At 40.1% G+C, this 20,614-nt stretch overlaps 3 protein-coding genes across 6 annotated transcripts in view; 2 read left to right on the top strand and 1 right to left on the bottom strand.

Annotated features, from left to right (window-relative positions):
* Gprk2 (G protein-coupled receptor kinase 2) overlaps window positions 1–20,614 on the top strand; it is a 56,872-nt gene that overhangs the window by 17,197 nt on the left and 19,061 nt on the right. For both annotated transcript variants that reach the window (XM_069506888.1, XM_034981174.2), the window contains exon 3: window positions 20,064–20,176. In XM_069506888.1, the coding sequence (XP_069362989.1) occupies window positions 20,064–20,176 (113 nt within the window). The remainder of the gene's footprint in view (window positions 1–20,063; window positions 20,177–20,614) is intronic.
* On the top strand, window positions 12,435–15,019 carry LOC138404035 (putative nuclease HARBI1). Its single transcript, XM_069506780.1, has 6 exons — window positions 12,435–12,873; window positions 13,012–13,202; window positions 13,514–13,649; window positions 13,731–13,872; window positions 13,972–14,244; window positions 14,670–15,019. The coding sequence occupies exons 1-6, from the start codon at window positions 12,631–12,633 to the stop codon at window positions 14,789–14,791; spliced, it is 1,107 nt and encodes a 368-aa protein (XP_069362881.1). The 5' UTR covers window positions 12,435–12,630; the 3' UTR covers window positions 14,792–15,019.
* Window positions 15,038–17,822, bottom strand: LOC117993675 (uncharacterized). Of its 3 annotated transcripts, XM_069506781.1 has the most exons (7): window positions 17,425–17,822; window positions 17,217–17,349; window positions 16,947–17,129; window positions 16,494–16,566; window positions 16,303–16,413; window positions 15,793–15,915; window positions 15,038–15,701 (listed from the first exon to the last, which is right to left on the bottom strand). In XM_069506781.1, exons 1-7 carry the CDS (start codon window positions 17,472–17,474, stop codon window positions 15,358–15,360), a joined length of 1,017 nt encoding a protein of 338 aa, XP_069362882.1. In that variant the 5' UTR covers window positions 17,475–17,822; the 3' UTR covers window positions 15,038–15,357. The 3 variants fall into 3 exon arrangements, with proteins under 3 accessions (XP_069362882.1, XP_069362883.1, XP_034837369.2); XM_069506782.1 differs by lacking the exon at window positions 16,947–17,129; XM_034981478.2 differs by lacking the exon at window positions 15,793–15,915.

Below are 20,614 nucleotides of genomic sequence, written 5' to 3' on the forward strand. Positions count from 1 at the left end.
TCACGTCAATCCATTGCTCCGTTGCGACGTGATTGAAGGACAAACCAACAAACAAACAAACACACTTTCGCATTTATAATATGGGTAGTAGGTAGGTATAGAGACACCTATTACATAGGTATATGTAGCTCCACCGATCTACTTTAATTAAAGTGTATAGGATGCCGCTAAGGACAATAAAATGATATAAATAGCATTGTCAGTTACCTATACTGTATACATAACGTAACGTATACCTGGCTATACGTGAGTGCTCGTAATGGCGGGTACAGATCGCTGTAACGTAACATGCAATGTAACACGCAATGAAAGAATTTACCGTCCACATTGTCGCAATGTATCATGCAATGTAACAAAATTCCCATAGTGTGGACGCCTTGCGCGCACGAACCGTGCACAGTACGCGCACGAACAGAGCATTTCAACTCGTGCGCGCCGCGATCCGCCATTTGTCGGTTTTTCGCCGAACACAAAGGGGCGCGCAGCGCGCACAAAGATGCGAGTACGTACGTGCTCAGGTCGTGCGCACGCTGCGTCCACACTTATGAAATGCTCCTTTCATGTTACGTTACAGCAGTCTGTACCCGGCTTTAGATGCACAATGCATTAACGCATATCAGCGTCTGCTCCATTACCATGCGGACAAATGAAACATAATGCCCATAAAACACGAGAATGGCGTAAAAACCGTATTAATTGATGTGCGCAATTACCAGCTTGTTTATTATTTATTTATTTATTCAGATACAAGTTAGCAATCTCACCTGGTGGCAAGTGATGATGCAGTCTAAGATGGAAGCGGGCTAACCTGGAAGGGGTATGTTTGGATAATAATCTGCCCCCCAATTGTGTTAGAATAACGATTTCATCGTTATCGTAATCGTCAACAAATTCTGCCCTTTGATTGGCCGTGGAAAAATGTAAACAGCGAATCAACCAATCAAAGGGCAGAATTTGTTGACGATTACGATAACGATGAACTCGTTATTCTTACACAATTGGTGGGCTGGTCTGCTTTGATCTAAATACAAGTTAGGTACACTATTCTTCTTCTCATTAAATAGTACGAATTGTCCTGATTCAGAAAAAATTGCTTTCAATAAATCCCTAATAATATCCCCTCATAAGATCGTCCCTTTTCTCATCGCGTCGCAGAAAGTTTGACAGCAAATTAACTTTATTATAGCATTTATAGCTAGTCCCCCAGTGTGGCACGCGAAAAACGATACTTGTCTAGATAATCTGATAATTTGCCTAGATACACGCTAGGTACGCTATTCTTTTTCATATTAGATAGCGAAATATAGACCCGATTCAGAAAAAATAGCTTCCAATAAATCCCTAATATCCCCCTCATACGATCGTCCCTTTTTCTCATCGCGTCGCAGAAAGTTCGACAGCAAATTAACTGTATTTATTGCATTTATAGCTAGTCCCACAGTGTGGCACGCAAATACGATACTTGTCTAGATAATCTGGTAATTTACCTAGATACATGTTAGATACACTATTATTTTTCATATTAGATAGTAAAATATAGCCCCGATTCAGAAAAAAATGCTTTCAATAAATCCCTAATATCCCCCTCATACGATCGTCCCTTTTCTCATCGCGTCGCAGAAAGTTCGACGGCAAATTAACTGTATTATAGCATTTATAGCCAGTTCCAGTGTGGCACGCGAAAAATATCGCCCATTTGTTTATATGAGCAAAGTTCGTGCCGTACATTGCTGAAGCCTTCGACTCAATAAAAGTTATCGTGCACGATATAATGGCCCAAGGCTAAGGAACCAGCGGTTTTTGTAAAAATAAATCGGCCGGCAAGCTGATGCCGGTAGAAAGCTTGTCTTTCACGATACAAGAATCTGTTTGTCTTCATAATATTATGTAGTGTCATTAATTGCTGAATTAGTATTTATTGAATTAACACTATTCGTGAGAGAAACTTCACTAGCTTTTGTTACAATACTGCCAAAAAATATTTTCAGGGTAATATGTAAATTTCTTTATTTCACCTATCTGTATTTTTTTAATTTAATAAAATAAAGTAGGAGTTTTATCGTACCCCTTTCAGGTGATATTATTCTTTTAGAAGATTTAATATAGAATTGCTTGATAAAAGCTGAAATGTTTTCACTTTTCATGCGATTCATCTTCCTGTACATGGCAAACTAACTTGCCAACTAGACCGAAGTGGGTTTACGAGTTTTTAAATCGTCATCAAGAAACTGTACTTAATTTTAGAAAGAAAATCTCTTGTAACTTATGCCACAGGAACTGTTTTAGTAAGCGCCTCGCGCCTTGAATAGCTACGCGTTGTAAATAAGCGATTTGAGTTGTCTATTCGTGAGACGATTTATAGCCGAGCGAGATTCCTCGTAAGCGCGATGCATGTCGTTTGTTAACATAGGTCTCTTTAGATAGAAAAGAAAGAAAGAAAAACGCGTATTTTGTATGTTGTGCCACACGTCACTTAATACCAAATGGCTGTTTATCCCGGCGCTTCCTCCACTTGAGCATTAAAACCAGAATGCCTCAAGCAGAAGAAGCGCCGGAATAAACTGTGTTATGTGTGACACAACTCGAAAAAAGGTTCCAGCTCAGTATAATTCTGTATGCCTGGTACATTGCACAATAGATAGGTATCTAGACAGGTTTCAAGGCGACCTAGAGAGCAAGAGAGGTATGGGAGGTATCTAGAGAGAGAATAATAGGGTTACTGATATACTGAGAGAAAACCGTGCTGTGAGAAACGCATACTCAAATAAAAAACGCCTTCGATGCCAACAGAGGCTGTTTTCTCGTCATTGGAGTATATATTACTTTACACTTACGTTGAAAATATTAGCTGGTCTATTGATCTACTATCGCTTGTTACTTGCACCACACCTGCTTGATCAGAAGCGCCTCGCGCCTTGAATAGCTACGCGTTGTAAATAAGCGATTCGAGTTGTCTAGTTATGTGTTCGTGACGACTTATTGCCGAGCGAGATTCCTCACGGCGTGCTTGAATAGAGCGTGTTGCTTGTCTTTTGTTAATATACCTCTTTCTTTAGTAAAATAGAGAGAAAGAGAGAGTGAGACCTGATGTCTAGCGATAGAAAGTGGAATTAAGATGTCTAAAGAGAAAGGAATGAGGATTCATGAAATCCTGAGAAGGATGCAGAATAATTGTGCTGTAAAAAACATAAATGTCCGTCTTATAGGAAAACTCCATGTTGAATCTCATCATACGGATATGTTGGAATTAGCTGCTCTATGGAGACTCCATCGCTTGTAGCTTATACCACAAGGGGTCGCTTTGCAGACGCCTCGGGCCTGAATAGCTACGCGTTGTAAATAAGCGATTCGAGTTGTCTGTTTGTGTGACGTTGAAAATATTAGCTGGTCTATTGATCTACTATCGCTTGTAACTTGCACCATACGTGCTCGCTTAGGAGGCGCCTCGCGCCTTGAATAGCTACGCGTTGTAAATAAGCGATTCGAGTTGTCTATTTATGTGTTCGTGACGACTTATTGCTGAGCGAGATTCCTCATGGCGTGCTTGAATAGAGCGCATTGCTTGTTTTTTGTTAATATACCTCTCTGTCTAGGTGGAAAAGAAAGAGAGAGCGAGAGAGGAATGATGTCTAGAGAATGAAAGCGGAAGTAAGATAAAGAGAAAAGAATGAGGATTCATGAAATAATGAGAGGAAGGCTGCAGTGTGCCTAATACGAACGCGAACGCCATCTCTGCACAGATAAATATTATTTTGACAATGTGGCTACTTGTACACAATCTCTAAACTAAAAATGGCACGTCTAAATCTATTGCTGTCCTTTACATAATGTTGCTTGCGGAAAAGGATAGCACTAGATTTAGACCTGTTAATTTAGTTTAGTATAGAGATTGTCTACAATAGAATCGGCCCCATTAGCTGCTGTGTAAAAGTAGATCTACTATCGCTTGTAACTTGTACCCCACAGGATCCTTCGCGCCTTGAATAGCAACGCGTTGTAAATAAGCGTTTCGAGTTGTCTGTTTGTGTCTCCGTGAAGACTTATTGCCGGGCGAGATTCCTCTGGCTTGGGAGTTTTTGTTTTTTTAATTCAGAGTTAGCCCTTGACTGCAATTTCACCTAGTGGTTAGTGGTGATACAGTTTGAAGATATCATGGGCTATTCTAGAAGGGGTATGTCACCCTTTGGTTTCTGCACGGCATCGTACCGGGACGCTAAATCACTTCGCAGCACGGTTTTGGCGGTAAAGTGGTAACAAGCTACGGCCAAAGCCTTCCACCAGACCAGACAAAATTTATAAATTATAAAATCAGACGAAATTTAGTCCCCCTGCCGGGACTCGAACCCGGCACCTCCTTCTGATAAGACCACAGCGTTCACCACTGCGCCTCAGAGAATCTGCTTTCCGAACCGGTGTAGAATCTTGACATGTCATTACCCGCCAAAAGTTTGCCTATCAGTACCCTTATTATAAATGCGAAAGTGTGTTGGTTTGTCCTTCAATAACGTCGCAACGGTGCAACGGATTGACGTGATTTTTTGCATGGGTATAGATAAAGACCCGGAGAGTGACATAGGCTTTTATCCCGGAAAATCAAAGTGTTCCCGCGGGATTTTGTAAAATGTAAATCCACGCGGAAGAAGTCGCGGCTATTAGCTAGTATGAAATAAATATTTTTCATTTACATTTCCAAAGAATGAAAATAGCCTACTTGGCTGTGATATGGGTACAAAAAACTAGACTGTGTATGTAAGCAAAGAGTATCATACGTAATAACCAGTTTTAGTATAATAAGAAAAGTCTACAATTTGAATACTGAGTGGATTGGCCAATATTTTATGTCAACGTCTTTTGTGCTCGATACATGAAAACACAATATATATTATTATATCTTTTGACTAATAGAGAGAGCCAGCTCGTGCCGAACCTTCGTTGTTTTATAAAAGCTGAAAGTTGCTCTGCGGACCAGACACCCTAAGAGTCTCCGGAGACCACAAACTTTTTATCGGCCGATAGTTTGGTCGGTTTCTTAATCAGTATGAAGATATGTAATGTATAATTTGCGCACTTTACATACATCTTCATACTGGTTAAGAAACCGACCAAACCACACAATATATCGGCCGATAAAAAGTTTGTGGTCTGCGGGGACTCTTAAACTTTAAATGGTTAAAGCCACCATGATCCTAACTTCATAGTCGCTGATCGTTCCTCCCTGTGTTGGGGACAATACGATGAGAAACTTTCAGCTTTAATAAAGTAATGAAGGTCTGGCACGCGCTGGCTCTTAGTCCATAAGGTCTGCCGAAGGACAATGGCGACAGAATTTAGTATTTGGTCTGTCTGTAAATTAATAAATTGTCTGAAGTCGGGCTCCTATATTGATCGTCCATTTTTTTATTTCTTTTTTTATTTAGATACAACTTACAAGTTAGCCCTTGACTGCAATCTCACTTGGTAGTAAGTGATGATGCAGTCTAAGATGGAAGCGGGCTAACCTGGGGTGTGGCAGTACCCATACCGATTTGGTTTCTACTTTCTACACGGCATTGTACCGGAACGCTAAATCGATTGGCGGCACGGCTTCCCCGATAGGGTGGCAACTAGCCACGGCCGTAGCCTGCCACCAGACCAACCAGACCGTGATTAGATTTTAGTACCTTTTTAAGGTTCCGTATGCCCAGAGACAAAAGGAACCCTTATAGGATCACTATCGTTGTCTGTCTGATTAGGCTTCCTGAGATTGCGCCACCACACACGGTCCTCCGCCTTCCTCATCCACCCACTTCCCGTCATCTTAAGGTCGTCAGTCCAGCGGGTTGGGGGTCATTTGCTGATACGCGGTCTACACTCCCCTATGGATTCATGGAATAGTAGGTAGTCCGTACTAAACTTGAAGTTGGAAATTGGAACAGTACCTATCCGGCAACAAATATTTTACATTGAAGTTTAGAAAGAGATTTCGTCTTTGTAGTTGTCTCTGTCACTCGTGCTTATGTGATGTTTTCTCGGTTACAACGACGTACAATAGTTCGATGTACAATATTTCCTACCGGGTATTTTATGTTATTTCCAATTTCCAACTTCAAGGTTTAGTACTTGCTACCTACCAGTGGCGGGCAGCTTATAGAGGCGTAAAAGCATTGCTTACCCAATAAATTACTCTAGTTGAAATAGCTCAATGCTCATTATCCTTTATGACTTGCCAGTTGCCAGCACCTAACTACTGGCTTTAAACCCTATGCACGCCACTGCTACCTACTACTCTATGTACCTACCCATAGGGCCTTCACTCCACCAATAATAGCCGATTGACGTCACAAACGTGCGCACACGTCATTTCAAATATACCTCAAACACAATTAACCTTACATATTTGCTGTTTACCTCATTATTATGAAAATATTTTGTACGCGGCTCGCATGTTTCGACTGGAGATGTTATCTACTCGACGAAGTGGCTGTGACCTCGTGTGCGTAAAAAAAACCGGTCGAGTGTGAGTCGGACTCGCACACGAAGGGTTCCGTAGCATCGTATAAAATATATACCACTACATACTTTAACTTTACTTTATCAAGCTATGTGATAGCCTAGTGGATAGGACGTCCGAATTCTAATCGGAGGTCGGGGGTTCGATCCCGGGCACGCACCTCTAACTTTTCAGAGTTATCTGCGTTTTTATTAATTAAATATTACTTGCTTTAACGGTGAAGGAAAACATCGTGAGGAAACCTGCATGCCTGAGAGTTCTCCATAATGTTCTCAAAGGTGTGTGAAGTCTACCAATCCGCACATGGCCAGCGTGGTAGACTATGGGCAAAACCCTTCTCACTCTGAGAGGAGACCCGTGCTCTGTAGTGAGCCGGTGATGGGTTGATCATGATGATGATAACATACTTTATAGAGTTTCGACCATCCGTTGTGCCAGATCCTTTTTTCCACGCACATGCAAACTGTGAAATCAACTCCCATCGGCGGTGTTCGCTTTAGATTACAACATGGGGTTATTCAAGGGGCGGACCAACAAATTCCCAAAAGGCCGGCAACGCATCGGCGGTTCCTCTGGTGCTGCAAATGTTCATGGGCGGCGGTAATCACTTAATATCAGATGACCCGCCTGCTCGTTTGCTCGCTATCTCTATTAAAAAAAAGAATCCCGTACCCGAAGGGTGGGTGCCAACGGGACCTTATTATGAAGCCTCCGCTATCCATCCGTCTGTCTCTCTTTCAGTGGGCTGTATCTCATGAACTGTTATGAGGAGAGAGTATGAAATTTTCAGTGTATTTTTGTTGTTACTATAACATCAAATAATAAAATTTCAAAATGGCTGCCATGAAAATAAAAATAAATAAAAAGTGATTTTTTTAAGAATTAGCCATTTTTATATATTATATAGATTCAATACCAATTCAAAGGGAATCGAACCCGGGACCTTGTGCTTAGTGAGTAAGCTAACAGCTGCGCTCTGAAACATGCCGGTTGCAATATGTTAATTGCAATAATTGATAGTTGTAATCGCTACAGCCGTGACACACATAATTATCATCAAACTATGAAGTTTCTAGGGAATATGGGGCACGCGAATTACTGTTACCTACCTATAGGCAATAATGTATGTATTTTATCCATACTTAATATCCATACTTAATATTTAATAATAATACTTAATATTTAAACTCCGTATGCATTAACACTGTTGCACCAAATAAAATATAGTTTTAGTAATGTATGAATATATATATAGTATAGTATAAATATAGTATAGTATATAATATAATATAATATAGTATGAATGAGGTCGATGAACTTTGTCAGCCCTAGCACAGACTACGGTCTATTTGGGCTGCAAACTGCCAACACCAGTCTCGGCTTTTTATCTAGTGCTTTGGTCTAAAAGTGTGGTGTAAATTGTTCACTTTTCGTTTTGTCTAAATAAAAATATAAAAAATATAAAATAAAAATAAAAATTTAGAGCCTAATAGCTCAACCGGTAAAGGAGTGGACTGAAAACCGAAAGGTCGACGGTTCAAACCCCGCCCGTTGCACTATTGTCGTACCTACTCCTAGCACAAGCCTGACGCTTAATTGGAGAGGAAAGGGGAATATTAATCATTTTAACATGGCTAATATTCTTAAAAAAAAATACCATACTGATATTATAAATGCGAAAGTGTGTCTGTCTGTCTGCTAGCCTTTCAGGGCCCATCCTTTCAACCGATTTTGACGAAATTTGGTACAGAGTTAGCTTACATCCCGGGGAAGGATAGGGCTTTTTAGCCCGGAAAATCGAAGCATCGGGTATGAGGCAGGGGGACGCCCCGCACACCTGCGCGTCACCCGCGCTCTCCCGCACCGGGTTAGCGCGGGGGAGGTGTGTGTGTGCGGGGCGTTCCCTCCTCGATTGCCCTCTCAACCTGTCGCGTACTATAAGGTACTTTGTCCGCGTTGATTTAGGTTTTTGAAAATCATGTGGGAACTCTTTGATTTTCCGGGATAAAAATAGTATCCACTTAACCAGTGTCTAACACTGAATGTTAGCCACCGAGAGATTTTCAATCCATTGAAAATAAATTGGTAAATTAAAACTACCTGACTATTCATAAGCACTTTTAAAAAGTTTACATGATTAAAAAAACATTCTATTCTATTCTATTCTATTCTGAAGGTTTTCTACGATAAATTATATAAGTATAGCAGCAGTGAAGCAGCAATATAGATTTAGACTTCACACACCCTTGAGAACATTATGAGGAACTGTCAGGCAAGCAGATTTCCTCACAATGTAAAAATAAACCGGCCAAGTGCGAGTCAGGCTCGCGCAATGAGAGTTCCGTACTACAGTCGTATTTTTTCGACATTTTGCAGGATAATTCAAAAACTATGATAAGTATATAAAAATAAATAAAAATCTGTTTTAGAATGCACAGGTGAAGAAGACCTTTCATATGATACCCCACTTGATATAGTTATCTTACTTAGATAATTGAAAATACTAATTATTATTAGTTCATGACCACAATTTAATTTTTTTGTGTGATGTAACCACAAATTCACGGTTTTCAGATTTTTCCCCAAATGTCAGCTATAAGATCTACCTACCTGCCAAATTATTATTCTAGGTCAACGGGAAGTACACTGTATGTTTCTTGACAGACTGACAGACAGACAGACAGACAACAAAGTGATCCTATAAGGGTTCCGTTTTTCCTTTTGAGGTACGGAAACCTAAAAAAGGATGTGAAGCATCGGGTGTAAACGTTGCTTCATATCTAGAGATATGATTCATTAACCTAAAAATCGGCGACACTATCGGCTCATGAGATACATCCCATTGACAGACAGACAGACTGACGGACGAACACAGTGAATGCTCAGTAATAGGGTCCCTTTGGCACCCCTCCGGTACGAAACTCAAAAGATACATTTGTGTAGACGATTTAGTACATTTTGAAGTCGGTTTAAAACTGGTTTAAAATAATACTCTTTGGGGAATATTCAGAACCTAACTTGGAAATCTAACTTTCCTAATCCAACAGGCAGATCTAAATTGCATTGAAGACAATTCTGCCTTTTTACTCAATTATCCCAACTTTCCTTTGTTTTAAACCCTTTCGTTATCTAACGGGTATACTTAAAGAAATTCGGGATACCGTCGCGTCATTTCTGAATAACCAGAATACTCCGACTAATAGAAAGTCCCTCTTTTATTGCCTTAAAGTAGCCCAAAGTACAAGCGAGAGCGGAAATGAGATTGGGAAAATCGCTACTAAATCTTAATATGAGCCTGCGGCCCACGTGGGAACGGTTGCGTCCTGCGGGGCGGGCAGCGGGCGCGATGCCGTACATTTGATGCCGCTCGGCAGTCCCGCTCTCGATTAGGACACGTCCGCGCGTCTGCCGTCTTCCTTACAATTACTTGTAAATATTGAGAAATAGGGGACGCACCCACTTCCACCTGGGCCGCAGGCTGAAAGTGTATTGGCGTGTCTTTCAATCACGTAGTAACGGAGCGACGATGAATTTCGCTTGGACATCTTTTTTTCGTTTTTAGCCTACGAAAATAAATCCATGGGTTTTAGTTAATTCTGCTTTTTTTTTTCATCGTCAATCAATATGTTTTTATATGGGTCCCTGACCTGAAATAAAATGATTTTATTTATTTATTATTTAAAAAAATAGAGCTTCACTGTTGGTCATAGGTCTCTCTTAGGGACGTCTACACGCGGCAGTCTTACGCTGCCTAATGTACCTATCATGTAAGGAAATATTTTAAAATTATAAAGAAGGGGAAAACGCTTGTAATATCCGCTGACGCTTTCACCTGTGGCATGGACTTGATTATTTATGGTAATGGGATCCAAGTGTTGGGTTTAATTCCCAAGTTGGGAGGAGGCTCAGTTTTACGAGATCCTCGAGGACTTTACGCGTGCTGAATTATGGAGTACGCTCCATGCGCCATGGAATTAGGAGGAATTTTATGTCTTGGAATCTTAGTTAATTCTGCTTATTTCGTTATCGTCAATCAATAGAGCTTCACTGTTCGACATAGGTCTCTCTTAGGGACTTTTACACGCCGCAGTCTTACGCTGCCTTATGTATCTATGTTGTATGGAAACATTTTAAAATTATAAGGAAGGGGAAAACGCTTGTAATATCAGCCGACGCTTTCACCTGTGGCATGGACTTGATTATTTATGGTAATGGGATCCAAGTGTTGGGTTTAATTCCCAAGTTGGGAGGAGGCTCAGTTTTACGAGATCCTCGAGGACTTTACGCGTGCTGAATTATGGAGTACGCTCCATGCGCCATGGAATTAGGAGGAATTTTATGTCTTGGAATCTTAGTTAATTCTGCTTATTTCGTTATCGTCAATCAATAGAGCTTCACTGTTGGACATAGGTTTCTCTTAAGGGACTTCTACACGCTGCAGTCTTACGCTGCCTAATGTATCTATCGTGTATGGAAACATTTTAAAATTATAAAGAAAGGGAAAACGCTTGTAATACCCGCTGACGCTTTCACCTGTGGCATGGACTTGATTATCTATGGTAATGGGATCCAAGTGTTGGGTTTAATTCCCAAGTTGGGACGGAGGTTCAGTTTTACGAGATCTCCTCAAGGACTTTACTCGTGCTAAATATAGAGTACCTCCGTTTAATGCGCCATGGAATTAGGAGGAATTTAATGGTAGCTTTTTTGCTTGGAATATTGGTTGATTTGCATAGTATTTACTTTCATTCTATAAAATCACTAGTTGACCGAAACGAAGAGTTGAAACGAATACGGATCACTGCACAGTCGCCCTAAGTATAAATAAAAAACCGGCTAAGTGTGAGTCAGGCTCGCGCAATGATGGTTCCGTACTACAGTCGTATTTTTTCGACATTTTGCACGATAATTCAAAAACTATGATGCATAAAAATAAATAAAAATCTGTTTTTCGTGTGATCTAACCCTAAATTCACGGTTTTCAGATTTTTCCCCAAATGTCAGCTATAAGATCTACCTACCTGCCAAATTTCATGATTCTAGGTCAACGGGAAGTACCCTGTAGGTTTCTTGACAGACAGACGGACAGACAGACAGACAGACAGACAGACAGACAGACAGACAACAAAGTGATCCTATAAGGGTTCCGTTTTTCCTTTTGAGGTACGGAACCCTAAAAATAGACGATTTGTATTCAAACCTACCTTTCGTCAATTAACAACATCCACCCCTTTACTTAAGTTGTTAATAAAATTACCGTTGGTAAGAATATTAAGTTTCTAATTGAATTCCTGTTTAACAGCAAGGGGTCTCATCATGATCAACCCATCGCCGGCTCACTACAGAGCACGGGTCTCCTCTCAGACTGATAAGGGTTTTGAACATAGCCGCATCTACCACGCTGGCCATCTGCGGATTGGTAGACTTCACACACCTTTGAGAACATTATAGAGAACTCTCAGGCGTGCAGGTTTCCTCACGATGTTTTCCTTCACCGTTAAAACAAGGGACATTTAATTATTTAAAACGCACATAACTCCGAAAAGTTAGAGGTGCGTGCCCGGGGTTCGAACCCCCGACCTCAGATTAGAAGGCGGACGTCCTAACCACTAGGCTATCACAGCTTTTAAACAGCAAGGGGTCTGGTGAGTGTTAATTGACCCAGTTCCGCGAGCAATTGACAGCAATTAGAAATTAATTACTTTAAATTCTAGCAGCTTTCCCTGGCGGCTGTGCCTTGACTAATACCTTATTCTAGGGATTGGCGAGTTAGCACGCTCAACAGAGTGCCTAGTGGGAGATTTCCTACCTATTCGATCGCGTAAAAGTTAACAACGATTTGTATAGAATTGAAACAGCGCCATCTAGTGTCAAGTAGGGGAAACATAATTAGGGAGTGCAAGTTGTTTACGTCCTCGGGACCGACTATTGTTTACCGACTCGCATTCGAAAGTGACAACGTGAGCGCACGTGATTGGTCGATTCAAGCATTAAGTGAGTGTGAGTTTGAGATTTTGACAATTCGAGAAGTAAACCGAGTAATCACGACGCTAACGCGATCGAAAAGTTTGTCACTTAGAATTTTGCAGTGAAAGTGAAATTCATTTTCAATTTTAAGTTAAATTTGAACCAGAAAAATTATGGCAGGCCGGTATTTTTTCACCTGGAGGATGTTTGCGGCCGCTAAGGCTCAAGATGACCGCAACTATACCGCTAGCGAGGAAGCAATGGCTCGTGCATCTTTTAACCCATTGTTAGACCTAACGGAGAGGCAGTTTAAAGATAGGTATCGCCTCTCCAAGAAAGTTTTCAAGTTCTTATGCAACGAGCTAAGGAGACTGACAGATTTAAGGTCCTCCCAACGCGTTTCCTTGGAACATAAAGTATGTATCAATATTATTATACCTATTTAGGTTAATTTTGCCATATTACCCATACCTACTTATATCAAAATTATATGGAAAGTATTTACACGTAAGTAGGTAGGTAGCTAAGTACATTTCTTTCCTTTTTATTTGCAGGTCCTCACTGCTTTGTTTCATTTTGCAACTGGAACATATCAAAGGCCGTCTGGGGTTGCGAAACATATATCTCAGAAAATGTGCAGTGTGTACGTAGAAGAAGTTACCCAGGCGTTAACACATAAAAATATTATTGCAAAATATATTCGGTTTCCCGGTACTCCAGCTGCCAGACAGGCAGTTAGCCAACGGTAAGAATACCTAATATTTATGATCAACCTAAATCAAATTATATTATAGTAGGTAGGTACTAGATGATGCCCGCCACTTCATCCACGTAAGGTTTTTAAAAATCCCGTGGGAACTCTGATTTTTCGGGATAAAAAGTAATCTATGTCTGTCTCCAAGATGCAAACAGTCTGTATCAAGCAGATGATGCTCTCAACTTAGTCTACGTGGATTTAGCAGACAGTCAGACACACTTTCACATTTATAATAGGTATAAGTATAAGCATGAATTCAATTCAGTAAATTAATATAATTTTATTATTTTTCTACTTAGGTTCTACAGAAAGTATGGAATACCGGGAGTGGTGGGCTGTATAGATGGCAGTCATTTCAAAATAGTTGTTCCTCCAAAAGAAGAGGAACATTGGTATTATAGCCGCAAACACTATCATTCTTTAAACGTTCAGATGGTAATTATAATATTATGGAGATATTTGTTATATTATTATTCATAGATGAACAATTAAACAATTTAAATGTTGTGTTTTCAGGTATGTGATGATGAATACCGAATTTTAAGCGTTAATCCCAAGTTTGGAGGTGCAAATCACGATTCCTTCATATGGGAAAACAGTGATTTGAACACTTACATTCAATCTCTGCACCAGAATGGAGAAGTGGTCTGGCTATTAGGTATGGTATCCACAAGTAAACTTTAAAAGATTTCAGTACCTAGGTACATTTATATTATATCAGTAGCATTATCTAACATAGGTACATTTTTCATTCTAGGAGACTCTGGATATCCTCAACGCCCGTGGCTGATGACACCGATTTTAGATGCTACCCAGGGTTCACCAGAAGCCTACTATAATGAGAAGCATATGAGAGCCCGGGTAGTCATCGAAAACACATTTTCAAGACTTAAAAATCGGTGGCGTTATCTTCACAAGGACAGAACTCTCCATTACAGGCCACTAAAATGTTCACGCATTATTCTGGCGTGTTCTGTATTACATAATTTAATGATTAATTTTGGCATTGAGGACACAGAGGAAGACACGGGTAGGTGTTGTAATTTTAAGACAATAATCCATACTAAAATTATAAATGTGAAAGTGTGTCCGTCTGTCTGCTAACTTTTCACGGTCCAACAGTTTAACCGACGGATGAAATTTATTACTGAGTTAGCTTACATCCCGGGGTAGGACATAGGCTACTCTTTATCCCGAAAAATTAAAGTTTCCATGGAATTTTTAAATCCACGCGGATAAAGTCGCGGGCATCATTTAGTTATAATATACATACAATAATAATACTGGATAAATTACCTTTGTAATGATGAGAGTAAAATTATTATAATCGGTTCAGTTCATCGATTAGAACCAAATGAAGCTTTCCTCTTTATAGTACCTATTATTAGATTGAATCTTATCAATTTGCAATTTTCATTAAGGAACAAATTTAATAAATTTATGAATTATTTCTAGGTCAGGAACTTCAAAACATGGAAGATGTATCTGGCCCAATTAGTTACTTGGAAAGAGAAGCTACTTCTGACTTAATTAGAGGTAGAATATTGAGAGACCAATTAGTTAGAAGGTTGCAATAGTGAATAAATTTTTATTTCTGACATAAAGATCTTCACATATTGGAAACATAGACTTGACGGCGGTGCCTAGAATGTGCGTTGATAGATAGTCAGCCAGACAAGTCTTTTTATGTATAGTATTGTATAGATTACCATTAGCTACCTTATACCTACCTTCCACTTATGTACTGATTTATTTTATTGTATAAATGTAAATAATTTTATTGTTAAGTATTTTAATATGTTAATAAATAAAATTGATTTAAATTAGATAAAACCGTTCTTTTATTAAATAATAATTCTTAAATTGTATTACAAACCAGGTGCTTTAACTGCCTATTTAACTAATTGAAAATATAGTCTTTTTCACATAGCATTGCTAGCATGGCATTTTTTGGCTGATTTAATAGCAAAATTACATATTCTGTCTATGAATGCATGCTATATAAAGCCAAAGAGTATACAAACATGTAAATAAATCATGTGAAACGTATATAATTTTCTATGACACTGTTAAATACCACATTACCCATGCTAATCTAATCTAACAAACTAATTAATCTTATAAATTAAATAACTAATCTAAACTAATCTTTACAATACTTAGTTGCTATCTTATCTAATATGTCTAGAGCTCTTAATCCTACTGCTTGCCACTGCGTCTGAACCTGCACTTCCATCTCCCTGATCCTATTTTGCTCTCTTCTCAAGTCCATGTAGTCCCTATGCTGTTCTATTTTAAATTTTCTCCAAAATTCTTCTGCTTGGAGGAAATGTTCGGCTGCCTGCTGTGTGTGTGCTGGCCTCACTCTTTTTCGTTGCGATCCTCGAGCTTGTGTTGGTCTTCCTCGGCGAGGTGTAGTTTGCCCGGATAGAGCAGGCTCGAGTCGCCGAGCAGTTGAGGGCCTAGTTGGAGTGCGCATGCCCGGATCTGCAAAAATATGTTATAAAAGTCATTATAGTAATGAAATTATTAAAAAATTTATATATTCACGTATCTTTAAAGATCCAATCTATTTCACCTTCCACTTGTGACTCCGCAAATGTAAAAAGCGGAGTTGCAGGCCTTGTCTGAGGTGGTACCGCTGCAGCTGGGGCAGTGTAGGATGTTGATGGCCCTGCAGTCTCATTCCAAGGTTGAGATCCTAAAATGTATAATCATAATCATATCCTTTCTTTGCTTGAGTACAGTTACAAATGGTGGTATAATATAATAACAAACAATATATTATAACATGTAATTTGTGATAATGACTTATTTTTAATTTATGGTAGTGATTTCTATTATTTATATAGAAAAATACTAGACGATACCCGCAACTACGTCCACGTTGATTTAAATTTTTAAAAAATCCTGTGGGCACTCTTTGATTTTCTGGGATAACAAATAAGCCTTAGTCCGGCAAAGGCCACGTGATGCAAGCTATCTCTGTACCAAATTTTATTAAAATTGGTTTAACGGATGAACTGTAAGATAGACAGACATACGGACACACACTTTCGCATTTATAATATAAGTATGGATGTCTCACCATGAACTTCTTCCTCTATAAAGCCCAGAGGCGGAGAACACATAGCTCTTCTCTGTGATGGTAGCTCTGGTGAGGCAATATTAGTAATTAATACCTCTGGTGTAAGTGGAACTGCAAAATAAAATAAAATAAACACAATATGACGATACTGTTTATTACTGATATGCTGAAATTCCACAACCACAACTTACTTTCTACGAATTGTGAGAGCAAAGATGGAGTGCCTTGCTCAACCATCATAGAGTCTGGCTCATTATGAATCCCCTGTAAGAAAATACAATTTGAGACATTAAAGCGTCAAAACAAATAAAAATCTGTTTAAGAATCGTACATATTTATATACAATTTGGTATAGTAATCTTGTTTTGAAAGTTGAAAATACTAATTATTGTTCAAGAACGCTTTTTTAATGATGTAAACACAATTTTTTTTAGATTTTTTCCTTTAATTTTGCTATAGAACATACCTACCTGCTAAATTTCATGATTCTAGGTAAACGGGAAGTACCCTATAGGTTTCTTGACAGACAAGGCAGACAGATGGACAGGCGGACAACAAAGTGATCCTATAAAGGTGCTTTTTACTTTTGTAGTACGGAACCCTAATAATATACCAGCGATTAGTATAAGTAAAGAAATTTAAACCTGTGACAACCCAGCCTCTTCCACTGCCAAGCCCGTCGCTACTTGCACACCGATCAGATTTAGAACTCTTTGTTCTAAATCTGTTAGTTTGCAGTAAGTAGCAGCACCACCACCAGTACCAGTAGCTGATCTATGCAGACGAGCAGCTTTTTTCTTGGTATTATTTTTGAAATCACTCCACACCTTAATCAAGCATAAAGAAGCAAACATTTTATAAATTAGTGACCACAACCTCAAAATAGGTGAACATAAAATATACATTTTACTAACTTTTTTCCATTTCTCAGGAGTTTTAGTGTCACCACTGCCATCACTATTCAGTAGCACAGCCAGTTCCTCCCACTTACTAAGAGTAGAGATTCTGCCTCTTGCATTGGAGGACGGCTTGCTGAGGTCTCCATGCCTAAAAAGCAATAAACTCGTTTCAAAGTTCACCCACTTATAAAATAAAAACAGAAATAACTTTAATTCCACTTACTGCTCCATGAATGTTACCATCAAATCAAATTGCGAAGGACTCGTCTTCATTTTTCTGGTATTTATTATTTTTATAATTTTAAAACAACACCTAATTTAATCGCACAACCGCCGACCGCGTAAACATAAACAAACGATATTACCACCTTAATTTTGATAGACAGCTGCTTCCATACAATCACTTCATAGAAATTTCATTCTGAATTTGGTTGGTTTATATCACGACGCCAACATTACAAAAATAATAAACGCCATTCACGGTGAGTACACGCGTATGGGCTGGTTAGCTTCGGTGGTAACTCACACTCGCTTGCTCGCGATTCTCGATGCGTTTGAGGTTAGCTCGATTAACGCAGTAGTGAAGTCATTCGAATAATTTTGTGGAACTCCCACTCGGCACACAGTTATGGGTGCTAACTCGCCAATCCCTAGAATAAGTCAACTTTATAATAAGCTTGTGGCGGTTGCCACAATAGAAACTAGATGGCGCTGTTCAATCGATGACATAGTCCCGAACAAATGTACCGCCGACAGTACTCGCAATAACAGAGTTTTCTGCAATCTGGACTATATATAGAAGTTTCAAGACATAACCGTCGGCCCAGCTGGCGCTACCGAGCACAACCAACCGCTCGGTGGGAGATCTCCCCTTTGGTACGGTCGAGCCTGCACACCGCTCCCGTACATTGGTGACCCCGACGTGATCAAGAATGGTCGCACACCTCAACAACCGACGAAATCAAGAATGGTCGCACACTACAACAGCCGACGTCATCGAAGATAAACCGCACACCGCCGCACTCCGCACTGGCGCATACGTGATCAAGGGTGATCGCATACATCGCAACACCTTTGGATCACACACCGCAAGCCCGACGTCTCCTCCAAACTCCAAGTCTACAAGCAGCAACAGCAAGCACATCGAGGCCTGTAAGACGGATGTAGCCACAGCTTCGGGGCACAATGGCCCTGCACTCCATCACCAGCTACAAGCGTCCTGGTCTACCGCTTCTCTGGTTGGTTAGCAGCCATTGCCCTTCCTTCACACGCCTTCACGCTACAACGCCACCTCTCTTCAATGCTTCACACTACGCGTTCGTCTCGGAGGGGAGTGATGTGGCGGTTGCCACAATAGAAACTAGATGGCGCTGTTCAATCGATGACATAGTCCCGAACAAATGTACCGCCGACAGTACTCGCAATAACAGAGTTTTCTGCAATCTGGACTATATATAGAAGTTTCAAGACATAACCGTCGGCCCAGCTGGCGCTACCGAGCACAACCAACCGCTCGGTGGGAGATCTCCCCTTTGGTACGGTCGAGCCTGCACACCGCTCCCGTACAAGCTCAATGTGCTAGACATACACGCGGACTCACTGGTTAAATTCCGGAATTCAGTTCATATGGCATTAAGTGAATTAATTGCCATAGTAATTTACTTGATGCCATGTGAACTGCTTACCTACATTTGTTTATTAGTTTAGAGTTTATTTATTTATATTATTTATATTATTATTATTTTTTAATTAGGTAACTTTTTTTTAGTAGTAAAATTACCTGACACATTCGCATGCGGTGATTACTTTTAATTAGCTCGTCATATTATCTTAAAACTTTTGTATTGTTAAATTTGTATTTGATGTATATGATTAGCTGTTAGTGATCCAAATAAATGAAAAAAAAAAAAAAAAAAAAATACCTACGATAAGCTAGACACTGACACCTGTTCATTATGATACGACTAGCTGATGCCCGCGACTTCTCCCGCGTGGAATTAGGTTTTTTAAAAATCCTTTTATTTTCTGGGATAAAAAGTAGCCTGTTACTCTCCAGGTCTTTATCTATACTCATGAAAAAATCACGTCAATCCGTTGCACCGTTGCGACGTGATTGAAGGACAAACCAACAAAGCGACAAACCTACAAATCAATAAACCAACAAACAAACACACTTTCGCATTTATAATAAGGGTACTGATTGGTATTGGTTGGCGTTTAAGCTATCGTGATTGATGTTTTAAAATTCAGATACAAGTTAGCCCTTCACTGTAATCTCACCTGGTGGTAAGTGATGGTGCAGTCTAAGATGGAAGCGCAAGCGGGCTAACCTGGAAGGGGTATGGCAGTTTTTATTAAACCCATACCCCTTTGGTTTCTACGCGGCATCATACAGGAACCCTAAATCGCTTGGCGGGACCTCTCACTAATAAGATCACAGTGCAGGTAGGTCGTCATGGATTTCCATTATAGTATGAGGGGCCATTTACACCCCTTCTTCTTTCTTTCTTTCTTCACTCTGGGCTGGTTTCCGCACTTAAACGTTTCCGTCTGTTGTGCGTGCATCGCTCCTACTCGCCGAAGTCTTCACTCCAGCCCACCAAGCTCGCTCCAGAAGCCAACTAGACCGCCCAGGTTGCCGAGGGCTTCATGAAGTGAGGTTGGGGAACCCAAATGGCGTTCGCGTTGTTCTGCTACGCCCGTGCACTCTAGGAGCTCGTGCGTCGGTGTTTCATCGACCTCCATGCAGGCTCTGCACAGAGGACTGTCGGTGACACCTATACCCCCACCCCCTATCCTACAGCCTACACTCCCTCGCTGGCGTCTTGCAGCACAACTAAAACTTTTTTACCTTGTTTCCAGAAGTAAACTACGATTATGTGGTGGACCAACAGCCGATCGGAAAGCTGCTCTTCCGTCAGTTCTGCGAGCGGAACCGCCCTCAGTACCACAAGTACAATAGCTTCTTAGATGCGGTAAGAGAATTTCCGATATATACTTCCACAGCTGGACATAGGTCTCTCGTAGCGAATTCCAGTTCTCAGAAGCATGTTATTTCAGCTTCGCCACCAGTTGAGCTGTCGGTTATTCTATCGACGTCTGATTGACTCTAAGCTTTCTTATAAGACCTTGTTAGCGACCATGCCTCGGACCCGCATTTCATTACTGATCGAAGACTTTGGTCTTGAGGCATTGAAAAATTTTGGACGAGGCATTGAACATTCGACATACTTGCGGGGTGATTCGCTAACTCAGTGATAAACACTAAATAATAGCCATCAAACTCATTTGACATCGTTTGGTTCTACATTGCTGCTTGAGGGATATTCAAATAATTTTTCGTAGAAAACATTCAATAAATGAAAAGTAAATGTCAAATGAGTTTGGTGACTATCAGCAGTAGCGTGCAGAGT

Source organism: Maniola hyperantus, chromosome 24, assembly GCF_902806685.2.
Source record: "Maniola hyperantus chromosome 24, iAphHyp1.2, whole genome shotgun sequence".
NCBI lineage: Eukaryota > Metazoa > Arthropoda > Insecta > Lepidoptera > Nymphalidae > Maniola > Maniola hyperantus.

Coding starts and splice junctions, on each gene's coding strand:
- LOC138404035 (XM_069506780.1), top strand. CDS start 12,631: ATGGCAGGCCGGTATTTTTTCACCTGGAGGATGTTTGCGGCCGCTAAG. Junction 13,650..13,730: donor ATTCTTTAAACGTTCAGATG/GTAATTATAATA, acceptor TTGTGTTTTCAG/GTATGTGATGATGAATACCG. Junction 13,873..13,971: donor AGAAGTGGTCTGGCTATTAG/GTATGGTATCCA, acceptor TTTTCATTCTAG/GAGACTCTGGATATCCTCAA.
- LOC117993675 (XM_069506781.1), bottom strand. CDS start 17,474: ATGAAGACGAGTCCTTCGCAATTTGATTTGATGGTAACATTCATGGAG. Junction 17,350..17,424: donor ATGGTAACATTCATGGAGCA/GTAAGTGGAATT, acceptor ATTGCTTTTTAG/GCATGGAGACCTCAGCAAGC. Junction 15,916..16,302: donor TATAGAGGAAGAAGTTCATG/GTGAGACATCCA, acceptor TATACATTTTAG/GATCTCAACCTTGGAATGAG.